At 49.5% G+C, this 12,081-nt stretch overlaps 1 protein-coding gene across 9 annotated transcripts in view; it reads right to left on the reverse strand.

The window, feature by feature from the left end:
- The window catches only part of CACNA1A (calcium voltage-gated channel subunit alpha1 A), a 250,621-nt gene that overhangs the window by 64,788 nt on the left and 173,752 nt on the right, over positions 1-12,081 (reverse strand). For all 9 annotated transcript variants that reach the window (XM_040240887.1, XM_040240886.1, XM_040240885.1 and 6 more), the window contains 3 exons: positions 7,538-8,001; positions 5,693-5,831; positions 3,991-4,120 (listed from right to left, as the gene is read on the reverse strand). In XM_040240887.1, coding sequence (XP_040096821.1) covers positions 3,991-4,120; positions 5,693-5,831; positions 7,538-8,001 — 733 coding nt within the window. The remainder of the gene's footprint in view (positions 1-3,990; positions 4,121-5,692; positions 5,832-7,537; positions 8,002-12,081) is intronic.

Raw genomic sequence — 12,081 nt, forward strand, 5'->3', positions numbered from 1 at the left:
GCACGCGGTAACGCGAGGGGCTGACCTCAGATCCGACTTGTAGGGAGGGCTGTTAATTACTGAGCAGGTCACCAGAGGGCGCCTGTGAGCACACAAGTCAGATCACTGCCCCCTTCTCTGCTCAAGAACCCTCTATGGCTCCCACCTCACTCAGGGTGAAAGTCAGAGTCCTCGGTGACGCCCAAGACCCTGGACAGTCTGTTTGGCCACCTCCCTTCCCTCACCTTGTCCCACTCTCCTCTGGCTCACTCTGCTTCTGCCACCCTGGAGAGTCTTAGCTCAGGGCCTTTGTACGGGTTTGTCGGCCTGGAATACTCTTCCCCAAGTTCCACTTGATATTCTCTCTCTCCTTTACGGCTTGGCTCAAACATCACATTCCTGACCGCCTGATTTAAATCTCATTTTCCTGAAGCTTGCAACCTTCCTTACCAAGTCTATCCTTTCCCCCACATCCCTCACCCCTGGCACTTATCACTTCCTGGCAAACTATTTGTTATAGTTATTAATAACGTCACTGTCCATCTCCCCCACCTGCATGTCAGCCTCACGGGGGCCGGGATGTCTGCCTGTCCCTGTGCTATCTCCAGCTTATAGCACAGGGCCAGGCATACAGTAGATACTCAAGAAATGCTTGCTGACTGAATGCATGAGGCTGAGGCTACACTGGGTTCTGCAGGAGCTGGGCTCTGCGATCTGTGTGGTCTCATTCTCATTCTCATCATGTGTGGGGCTTGAAGGGCCCTCCGAGACCAGAGTGGCCAGGATAGCTGACTTCCTGGGATGGGTGGCAGGTGCAAGGGCTTGGTAGGTTCTGGGAAGGCTGAGGGGGTGGTGGTGGGAGAGCATTTGAGGTGTACCAGGCAGCTGAAACAACATGCACAAAGGCCTGGTGCTCTGCGAGCTCTGGGAAGGCAGGGACTGTTTACACCCTGTCAATCCGTGATGTTTAGCTCAGCACCTGGCACGTGGTAGTTGCTTATTAAATAATTACCAAATAAAGCTATGAATGGAAAGAAAGGTAGGCCAGGTGGTCAGATGAATCAGATTCTGGAGAACTTAATAAATGGAGCAGGAGGAAATCAAAAGGCCAGTAAATTAGGTTCAACCATACCTAATATGTAGATCCTTTTGACTTCTACAAATGGCAATTTTCTGTGACTCAGTAGAATCCAAAATTCTCAGTCTCATTTATCACAGGGAAATACAAATCAAAGTCCTGATAAGATTCATTTAGGTTGGCTAAATGAAAGAACCAACAGCACAAGTGTTGGCAAGACTGTGGAGCAGTGAAAGCCTTGTACGTTGCTGGTGTGTGTCACTGTATCATTCAGTAAACATTCTGGCTGCAAATTGGGGCTGACCATATGCAAATTCTATGATCCAGAAACTCAATTTCTGGTTTTATACCCTGGAGAGAGTCAAGCCCAGGGGGCCCATGTCAGGAGTAGGGGGTATGGTGACAGCATTCTACACTGCAGACAATCCAAATACATGTCAACTAGAAGATGGATGAACAAATTGTGCCATAGAATGGAATATTACACAGCAATGGAAAAGAATGACTGTCACCACCCGAGAAAATAAGAACTCATCTCAAGGTTGAGTGACAGAATAGACGCTCAGAATTATTCCATCTGTTCAGTGTTAGAAGTAGAAGAAATAAATCCTACTGTTTAAACATGCACGTGTAGCTGGGAGAATGAGAGGAGCTAAGAAATGCTCTTTCCAGAAGTGAGGGTTCAGATACCTCTAGGGTAGGGCTTTTTAAATACTGTTGACAATAGGGGTCAGATTATTCTCTGTGGCGGGGCTGCCCTGGGCACTGCAGGGTGACCACTGTCCCTGATCCCTACCCTCTTGATGCTAGTAGCAACACCCTTGCCTGCTCCAACTCACGACCCCTGAACATGTCTGCAGACCTTGATCCTGCTTGTGAACCCAGCTTCACAGGGAAGGACGAATCAAAGAGGTGCCTATGGTTGAGGTCTGTTTTGTTCTATTAATACTTCTTGCCTTGGGTGGTGCTTACATGGGTATGTGCACTTTAAAATCCTTGATAAATGAATGGATTGTATGTGTTCTGTTCATTTTTCTGAGGCCTGTTCCAGATCAGCTAATGAACAGAATTCGGGGAGGGGTCCCAGGGTATCAGCTGCCAATAAGGGGCCACCATGCACTTGAAGAGGGAGGGCTTAAAAAAATTTTTTTTGGCTGTGCCACGGGGCATGTGGGACTTCAGTTCTCCAGAGATCAAATCCACACCCCCTACGATGGAAGCGTGGAATCTTATCCCCTGGACCACCAGGGAAGGCTGGAAGAGGGAGGGCTTTGGGGAGAGATGCTTCAGCTGGGAGATGGAGTGATGGGGCAGGGGTGGGGGAGCCAGAACTTTGCAAATGCTCCATAGGGGGCTGCTCCTAGCCCTGTCAGCGTTCTCTTCAGCCCCAGGAGCTCAGGGGTTCCCCTGGACCCCCTTTGCCCATCCTCTCTCTGCCAGAGATGAAGCCTGCTCCAGTCTCCTAGAGTCGACAGGGGGTTTGTTGACTTCTCTTGGGACACCCCCTCCCCGAGCCTGGCTCCCTGGGTCCTGGGGGGTGGGGGAAGTGGGCATCAGGAGATAACAGAGTGCAGCTTCAGCCCTGCCCTGGTACCAGGTTCCTCTGGGAGCCTTGTTCTAATTATTTCCTTCCATGTCCCCTATCAGGTCCCCAGGGGGCTTGCCAGGCCAGTGAAGGCAGGCAAAGTGCAAAGTAAGCTGCAGACGGGCTTGATTTATAGGACTTGCCAGCCTCGCCAAAGCTCCTAACCTACTTAGCGAGGGCGGCGGGCCTGGCTCCCAGTGGAAAATGGTTCCTGTGTGTGGGGGGGTGATGGGCGTAGAGAGAGGAGCTGGGGAAGATGGTACAGCCATCAGTCCTGCCTCTGTCACCTCCTGGCCTGCTGGTGCCTTGGTTTCTCCTCTCAACCACACTCATTTCTGCTCGGCAGGACTCAAGCAGGGACATGCACACAGTAAGTGCTTGATATGGAGACCGTTGAGGGAAGCATTGGGAGATCTAGGGTGGGCAGAATTGGAATTCTGCTGTGTGACCCCAGACAGGTCACTTAACCTCTCTGAGCCTCAGTTTCTACATCTGTCCAATGGGGATACTCCTAGCATCTGGGGTTGTCCCTGAAACTCGGCAAGTGCTCAGTGGACGGCGGCTGTTAGCAGACCCTGGGCCCCCAAAGGAGAGTTTTTTAGCGCTCTTAGCGCTTAGTTTTTTAGATGCTCTTCTTGCATCTAGTTCTAGTTCTTCTCAAAGTTTAGGCTGTGCCTAACTAAAAGTTTAGGTTGTGACTGAGTCAAGTGGCTTTCCTGGTGGCTCAGATGGTAAAGAACCAGCCCGCAATGCAGGAAATGTGGATTCGATCCCTGGTTCAGGAAGATCCCTGGAGAAGGGACTGACACCCCACTCCAGTATTCTTGCCTGGAGAATCCCATAAACAGAGGAACCTGGCAGGCTACAGTCCACGGGCTTGCAGAGAGTTGGACACCTCTGAGAGACTAACACTTTCACTTTTTTTGAGTCAAAACAATCCTTTCTTTCAAAGCTCCGAGTCAGAATGAAAAAGTCTGTTTGGTGAGACCTGGCTGCCCAGGGGATAACCGCTGGAGCACCTTCTGCCTTCGGACTCCCCCACATCCCAGGCAGAGCTTGTGCCCTTCCACAGCCTGCCAGCCTCACTCTCCTCACCAGAGATTCCAGCAGTTTCCAGCCCCAGCCACTCTTGGGCCATCTCTTCCCCACCAGGCACACAGAACCACTGTCTCAAGGAACATCCTTCATCAAGCCCAGAATCAGAGCCTCCCCTCCCAACCAGTGGCCACGGGGGCTGTGCCCAGGGCTGACCCTAACATTCCTGCCACCCCAGCTATCAGCTTTTCACGAGGCAGGAGACAGTGACAGAGGGGCTGGGCTGGGAAGGAGCCTGCTGGGTGAGACTCACATTGTTTCGTGGTGCGTTGGGCTGAACAGGATCCTCGGCCGCCAGGGCGATGCTGCTCATGGCGATGACCATGAGAATGCACATCTCAAAGTAGCGCAGGTTCAGGATATAATGGCACAGGCGGCGAAGGCTGTTGAGGACAGGCAGGTGTGCAGAGGTCCGCTCAGACACAGGCTCCTGAGCCCTTTTGTTCCGTCATCTCCTTATATCACTCACCACTATTTGAGACCTCTAACTCCCACGGTCCCACACCCAACAGAGTATCAGGCTCCTACCCCTGGGGGCCCTCTTGGGGCAGGGGAGCCCTCTGCAGGGGAAGATAATTCCCCCCTCTGTTTATAGGTTCCTATCACTTCCAAACCACCCTCCTGGAACATCTTAACTCACAGACTGAGTTGAATACTGTCCTTGAATCTGTAGGAGATGAAAAAGCTTTCTATGCATAAAATGTCATATAGTCAAACCAAACTGGGAAATTCTGGGTTAAGTAGATTTCTTTTTTTTTTAAATTAGTTGAGTGACCTTAGGCAAGTTATTGTACCTCAGTGTCCTCATCAGTGAAACGACCATAATAATCATGTCTAACTAATAAGAATGTGAGGATCAAAAGAGTTAATATATGCCTGGTACATGGTAGGGGCTCCCAAAAGTTAGTTACTTAAATTATGAACTGCAGGCCTTATCAGTGCCTTTAATACACTAATGAGACAATAATGAGATAATTAACTTAAGTAGATTAATAATGATAAAAATATCATGAGATTGTATGAATAGGGATGTTGGAGTCAGTCTGTCTGGGCTCTTCCACTTGCTTGCTGTTTGACTTCAGGCAGGTGATTTTATCTCTCTGGACCTCAGTTTCTTCATCTGTCAAATGGGGATAAGCAGAGTGCCAACCCCTATAGGGTTATTATGAGAAAGTTTTTTTTTCATTTGTAAAGCATTCAGAACCATGTCTGGTGCTGAGTGCCATATAAGAATTTCTTTATTAAAATAGAGAATGGCAACCAAATAAAAAAGTAAACACACAGGCTGAGTCTCCGAGAGGCAGGTTAGAGAAAGCCATTTCCCCTGCAGCTTATTTGACATGATTCTTCTTGGTGTCAAGAAGCATTTTGAGGGACCAGAGTTTCAAGAAACACCATTTGGAAAAACGCAATTCCAAAACAACCTTTGAGCCAGCAAGACATAGATGTGGTAAATTTCTCCCCTAAATAATCTGGCCTCCTCAAGGCCCTCCCAAGACAAAGGGCCATGGAACTCAAAGACCATCTACCCAGAATCCAGACCCTCATGGAGCATAAGTTAGGAGCAGAGCTCAGGAACCAGGGTTGCCAAGTACGGTTGTAAACGTTGTGCACTGTACAAAGCAGCCATTTCTACAGGACACCTCTCATAGCACAGACCACCGTGTAGAATTGAGTATTTATGATAATGATTTTCCAGCTGGTGGCAGGAGGGGTTTGTTTCCAACAAACCAGTCGGAATCAGTTTTTTGAAATAAGTACTTTATGATAAGTTTCTATCTTATATGACTTAAGAAAGGGACATCATTTTTTAATTGCTCAAAAGTTCTCTATGGACTAATGGTCTTAGAGGTGACTCTCCCCCATTACCCTTTGTCTGGGTCTGCCCTCTGGCCTGACTTTCACTGCCCCAGTGGGAGCCCTGGGCCCCTGCCCTGGCCATGGGCCATACTCACGGGTTGGTCGTAGAGAGGATAAACATGGAGCTGTAGGGAGGCATGGGCTTGGGGCCGTCTTCCCCGGGGTCGTCTTCCTCCTCCTCTTTCTTCTCTTCCTCCTTTTTTGGCAGTGGGTCTGGGTTGGCGTTTTTGTTCACTGTTGGGACAAGAACCAACACAGGGCTCCCTCCATGGTTTCCCACCTCTGATCTCCTGCCTAATGCCCAAAGCAGGCAATAAGCAGCTGACACAAAGTGTCTACTATGTGCCAGGCACCCTATTATGCCATTGAATCCTCACTTGACCCTATGAGGTTGGTACTTTATGATCCCCACTTTACAGATGAGGAAACTAAGGCACAGAGAGGTGAAGAGACTTGCTTAAGGTCACACGGCTGGGAAGCAGCAAAGCTGTAATTTGAACCTGGGCAGCCTGGCCCCAGAGGGCTTGCTCTCAATCACTCTATAGCCTTGAGTCTGCTGTGACCTTTACTGGATATTAATACAGACCTGTCTTCAGGCCCTGATGACCTTTATACTGTCACTTGGAGGCAGGCAGGGTGAGTCCCCAAGGCCCCACTTTACAGATGGGAATACTGAGCCCCTCCCATAGTCAAAATGCAGGATTCCCCCCAGTAACACCCCTCTCCTGACTGAGGCAAGCCGCCACCCTCCTGAGCACTGATCCTGCAATCTAGTTGCACTATGGGTCTATGGATAGGCTCAACCTTACTGAGCCTCAGTTTTTTCATCTATGAAATGGGCACAGTAACAAGATTTACCTTATATGACTGTGGCAAGGATTTACAGGGTAAACTTATGGACAGCTCTTGCATAGAACTGGGCTACTGCTATCATCTCAAAAATAATAAACCCAGGGGATAATTTCCAAATTTCCAGTTTGGATAATTTCCAAATTTCTCAGATCGTGGTATTACATGTGGGAGGTTCTGGGAAGAGGCAAAAACAGCCAATTCCTCAAGGTCCTAGACCTGCACTATCCAGCATTTGAAACATGGCTAGTCCAAACTGTGGTATGCAGTGTGAAACATGCTAGATTTTCAAGACTGAGTAGGAGAAAAAGAATGTAAATATATGTAACAATAATGTAAAAAACATTATTGACACTTGGAAATGTTAATACTTTGGATATAAATCAATAGCATTTGGGGTTAAATACAATTTATTATTAAAGTTCAGTTCATCGGCATCTTTTTATTTTTTCAAATTTTTGTTACACCCTGCGGCATGTGGGACCTCAGTTCCTTGACCAGGGACCGAACCCCTGCCTCCTGCGTTGGAAGGCAGAGTCTTAACTACTGGACTGCCAGGGAAGTCCCTCTTTTTTATGTTTTAAATCACTTGTGTCTTTCTTCCTTCTCCTCCTCCCCACCCCCCCACCCCAGCCCTGCTTCCTCTCTTTTCCTCCCTTTTTTTTTTTAACGTGGCTACTAGAACGTTTAAAATTACACAGGTGAAAAAAAAATTACACAGGTGGACTGCATCACATTTCTTTTGAATGGCGCCGGCCTAGAGAATTATCTCACTCCCCCCAAATTTCCATCAGAGGAATCTGCTGACCCCTCAGATATGGGGGCTTCCTGGCTCCCTTGTGAGAATTTGGGATGCAGGAAAATTTGCTAACCTGTTGTGTACTTGCCAGGCATCATATCCATACTATCTCATTTAATTCTCCTAGCAGCCCCTGTGGGGGCAGGAACTACATCTCTACCTATTTTCCAGAGGAAGCAATTGAGGCCAGAGAGGTGGAGTCATTGTCTGGAGTCCCTTGGCTGCGCCTCTGGGGAGGAAGACCAGGAGGCCGGCTCCCCTGCCCAGGGATGTATGAGACTGGGGTTTGTACCTTGGATGATGGTATGGTTGAGTGGGGGTGGGCAGGCCGGGGGGATGTCCACCGTGGTGTGGTCGGGTTTCCTGGCAGTCTTAGCTGAGTTGGCCTGGGTGCTGCTGGGGTTGGTGACGATAAGGCTGTTCTCAGGGGTCTTGGGGGGGCCGGGGTTGGACGGGTTCCCCGGGTTGTTGGCTGTCCGGCGGCTGGCGGCGTTCTGGGGGTTGGCAGCCATGGTAGTGGGGGCCGGCGTGGGGCCAGGGTCCGTGCTGTTCCCCATCTTGGCTGGGCTCTGGGGCAGGCCGGTGTGGCTGAGGCTGTCATGGGGGCTGGCTGACTCCGCGGTGGCCAGTTTGTTGTTCTTCATGTTGTCGATATCCTCGGCCAGCGGGGGGTCTTGGCGGCCCAGGTCCTGCTGGATCGGCCGCGTGGTCGACAGGTTGGGGCCCGACACGGGGACCCCGGAGCCCTGGTTCTCTCTGCAGCAGGCAGGCCAACAAAAAAGAACCCGTGAGTGAGTTAGAACATAGAGAGACATGTCTGGATCCTGCCTAAGATTCCACCATGTAACACTGGCCGTCAAGGGGCTGTGTTCTGAACTGCTCCTGTGCCCGGTCCATTCTTGTTAGGGATCAAGACGCCACGGGCGAGGGGGTGGGAGTTCCCTGGTGGTCCAGTGGTTAAGGCTCTGTGCTTCCAAAACAAGACCTCATGGGGATGTAAGTGCCCACCCCTGCAGGTTTCAGTGTGGTGTTTCTCCTGCCAGAAGGGCTGCTTCCTAGGAGATGAGGTTACTCCTTCATGGAGAAATCAGAGCGGAAAAGAACTTTCTGCCAGAGCCTCCATCTCTCTAATCCAAACCTTCCTGCTCCTGTCTGTGTGTTTCCCATTAGCTCCTTGGCAGGATAAGGACATACACTGCTTCCAGGGGTGGCTAAAGCAGACCCATAGATGTCACCTCTTTAGTGGTGGAAATGCCTACAGCCTTTTTTTTTTTTTGGCCTCATCACATCACATATGGGATCTTACTTCTCTGACCAGGGATCAAACCCACAACCCTTATAGTGGAAGTGCTGTCTTAACCACTGGACCACCAGGGAAGTCCCTCCCTCTGGCTCTTCTGAAAGGCAACCCCCAATTCTGTACCCCATGCCCTCCATGTCTCCTCCTAAGAGCTCACACTCACTGAGTACTTGCTGTGTGCCAGACATGACACGTCAGCTCATCTTCACAAAAAGCCATAGGGAGCGGGTAGTACTATTATCCCCATTTTAAGATGAGGAAACCAAGGTCCAGAGACAGGAAGGGCCCTGCCCCAGGCTACATAGTTAGTTGGTGGCAGACAGAGCTTAGACCCAGACCACATGTCTCCAGCACCCATGCTACCCCCACCTGACCCTGCAGCTCCCTTACTTAGCAGTCTGAGATCTCCCAGGCGGTTCAGCCCACAGTCGCTGGATGCAGGGAAATCTTTGACACTCTCTGTAACCACCGATAGAGTGGGCCAGCCTCTCTTCTATTTCAACTCACTAACTTCTGCAGCAGTCTTATGAGGCCCAAATGGTTACTGTGTCCATTACAGAGATGAGGAAACTGAGGCCCAAAGAAGCTGAGTCAGGTATACTAGAAAATGGTTTTGTCAGGCTATCTCCACCATGCACTCACTCAAGAGACCAGAAACGAGCAAAAGACAGCCCTCTGATTGTATCCATTCACGGAACACCTGGGAGATTAGATGCAATCACAGGAACCAAGGCCCATGGACAGCATGGGTTTGGTTCTCAAGGCCCAATCTGGAACCCTGAATCTATCTAACACTTAAAAATTTTTTTAAAGTCGGCCTCTGTAAATCAACTATACTTCAATAAAAAATAAAGCAATTATCCTCCATTTAAAAATTCATAAAAAAAAAAAGCTGACCTCCCCTGGAGGTCCTTCTACTGGCTACACCAGCAGTGCCATCTTCCTTGTTTTAATTTTAGATTTTAACTTGCAAAAGTCCATGGTGTTTTTAACCAAGCAGAAGAAAGATGAGGTAATTTACTTTTGGGTTTGTGTCTCTGAGGTCTCAGAGAAGGCAGTGGCACCCCACTCCAGTACTCTTGCCTGGAAAATCCCATGGATGGAGGAGCCTGGTAGGCTGCAGTCCATGGGGTTGCTAAGAGTCGGACAAGACTGAGCGTCTTCACTTTCACTTTTCACTTTCATGCACCGGAGAAGGAAGTGGCAACCCACTCCAGTATTCTTGCCTGGAGAATCCCAGGGACGGGGGAGCCTGGTGGGCTGCCGTCTATGGGGTCACACAGAGTCGGACACGACTGAAGCGACTTAGCAGCAGCAGCAGCAGCAGCAGCAGCAGCAGCAGCTCTGAGGCCTCACAGGGAAAAGGACAGACCCAGGCAAATTCCTCACTTGCAGGTGCTAGGCTGACACTTCAGAAGACTGATTGATTTGGCTTTGAGTCTCACCAAGGCCATTTTACTAACTGTGTGACCCTCTGTAGCTTGAGTAACCTCTCTGAGCCTCAGTTTCCTCATCTTTTTTTATGTTTCAATTTTTGTCTGCGCTGGGCCTTTGCTGCTGTGGGCGGGCTTTCTCTGGCTGCAGCGAGTGCTCTCATTGCGGAGCACAGGTCATGGAGCGTCCGGGCTCAGGAGTTGTGGCACACGGGCTTAGTTGCTCCGTGGCATGTGGGATCTTCCAGGACCATGGATCAAGCCCACGTCCCCTGCATTGGCAGGCGGATTCTTAACCACTGGACCACCAGGGAAGTTCCCCGTACCCAACTTTTGGACAAAGGGTCTTTGCGGATGTAATTAAGGATCTTGACATCATCTGGGATGATGGTGAACCCTCAATCTAATGGCAAGTGTCCTTAGAAGACAAGGGGAGAAACACACAGAGGAGAGGCAAGTGTGAAGATGAAGTCAGAGACTGGAGTGACCCTCCTATCAGCCGAAGGATCGCAAACACCAGGGATTGCCAGCAGCCCTGGGAAATTGACACTGATCCCTGGACACTGAGCATCAGCTCTGAAGGTGTGGATTAAATGAAATAAATCTGAAACCAATATTTCCTCAACCTCTTCCACAGCCCACAAAGAGGTTGCTACTGCTAATTGCCTCCCGGTACCTTTTTAGAAGTTGAACATCAGTTGAAAAGCTGGTTGGGGATATTTTCTCATCATTCTATATATTGTTTTAAGTCGAGCTCTACCCAAAAGTGGCCTCAGTGAAGTTATCATTTCAAAGAGGATCTGAATCCTTTGGTCACCACCTAGAGAGACTGTACTAAATAACACAGCAGCTGAGACCACAGTGTGCCTTTTGTTAAAGGGACAGCCTCACGCACTGGACCGAGAGCCCCTTGTTCAGACGGAAGGGGGGTCTTTTGTTTCGCCTTTTGTTTCTTCTGTTGGCTCTGCTTGCCGTGGAGTTTTAACAAGCTCAAGGCCTGCAGAGGCCTAATATCAGCCTCCAGGATGTTTTATTTCCAAGTGTCTCCAAGGAGAACTCAAAAGGGGCAGAAACTTTGAAGTCAGGCCCCTTCCCCCTTCCCTCTTGGGGATCTGCCATCATCTGCCTGGAATAAGCAACTGATTGCATAACGCCCGCATCCCGTTGCCAGCTAATCACTTCAGCATCTGGTTGCTAAGGATTATGGACAGCTTGCCCGGGGCATGCTCCAGTCCCTAGGTCCAGAGGATGGATGGGCCTGCTTCCTGGTGCTCCACTGTCCTTAAGACGTGCACCTATTAACTCATTCAGTCCCCACGACAGCCACTATCTGAGATGCTGCTATTAGGATTAGGCTCATTTTACAGATGAGGAAGATGAAGCCTAGAGAGGTAAAGGCATGGTGTTACCCAGCTGGGAAAAGGCTGAACTGGACTCTGGTCCTACAGCTCTTAAGCTACAGCACCATTCAGTGAAGACCCTGGGGGCAATGGATGACTTGGGTTGCATGGGATAGAGGTGCTGAGGAGATTGGCCAAAGCAAATTGAGGATACTATAAGAATCAGGATTAAATGATGGAGCCCCTCCTTTCACCCCATCCCATGAAGGATCAACTGTGAGGCTCAGAAGTCCAGTCCCTCTCTTCTTGCTCCTTTTGGGAAGTAGGTTGTCATGGTGATGGGAGCAGGTGGAACTAGTATGCAAATAGCTGAGATATTAATTCTCGGGTGGTACAGGTCTTGGCAAAATGTCCTCTGGCTCAGCCAAATCAAGCAGGAGGCACTGCCTGGTTATCAGGGAGTGGTGGGTGCCCTGCAATCCACATATTTTTGCAGCGATTCAGAGAAAGCTCCATTTTCATTTTGGTGGTCCTGGGGTGATACTGGGCTCAGCTGCCTGGTATGAGGAATCAAGGGCCAGCAACTGTTTAATAATACAAAATAGAATGTGCTCCACTCACTTCTCACTGGGGTAAGCCATTTAAAGTTTCAGAGGAGGGGGACATTTAAAGCTGAAGAGGAAGAGATGCAAGTAGAAATGTGGGAGTGGGGGGAAGGCTGAGGCAACAGAAAGAAAACAATTATACTTATTGTCAATGCTCT

This window comes from Oryx dammah, unplaced genomic scaffold, assembly GCF_014754425.2.
Source record: "Oryx dammah isolate SB20612 unplaced genomic scaffold, SCBI_Odam_1.1 HiC_scaffold_5, whole genome shotgun sequence".
NCBI lineage: Eukaryota > Metazoa > Chordata > Mammalia > Artiodactyla > Bovidae > Oryx > Oryx dammah.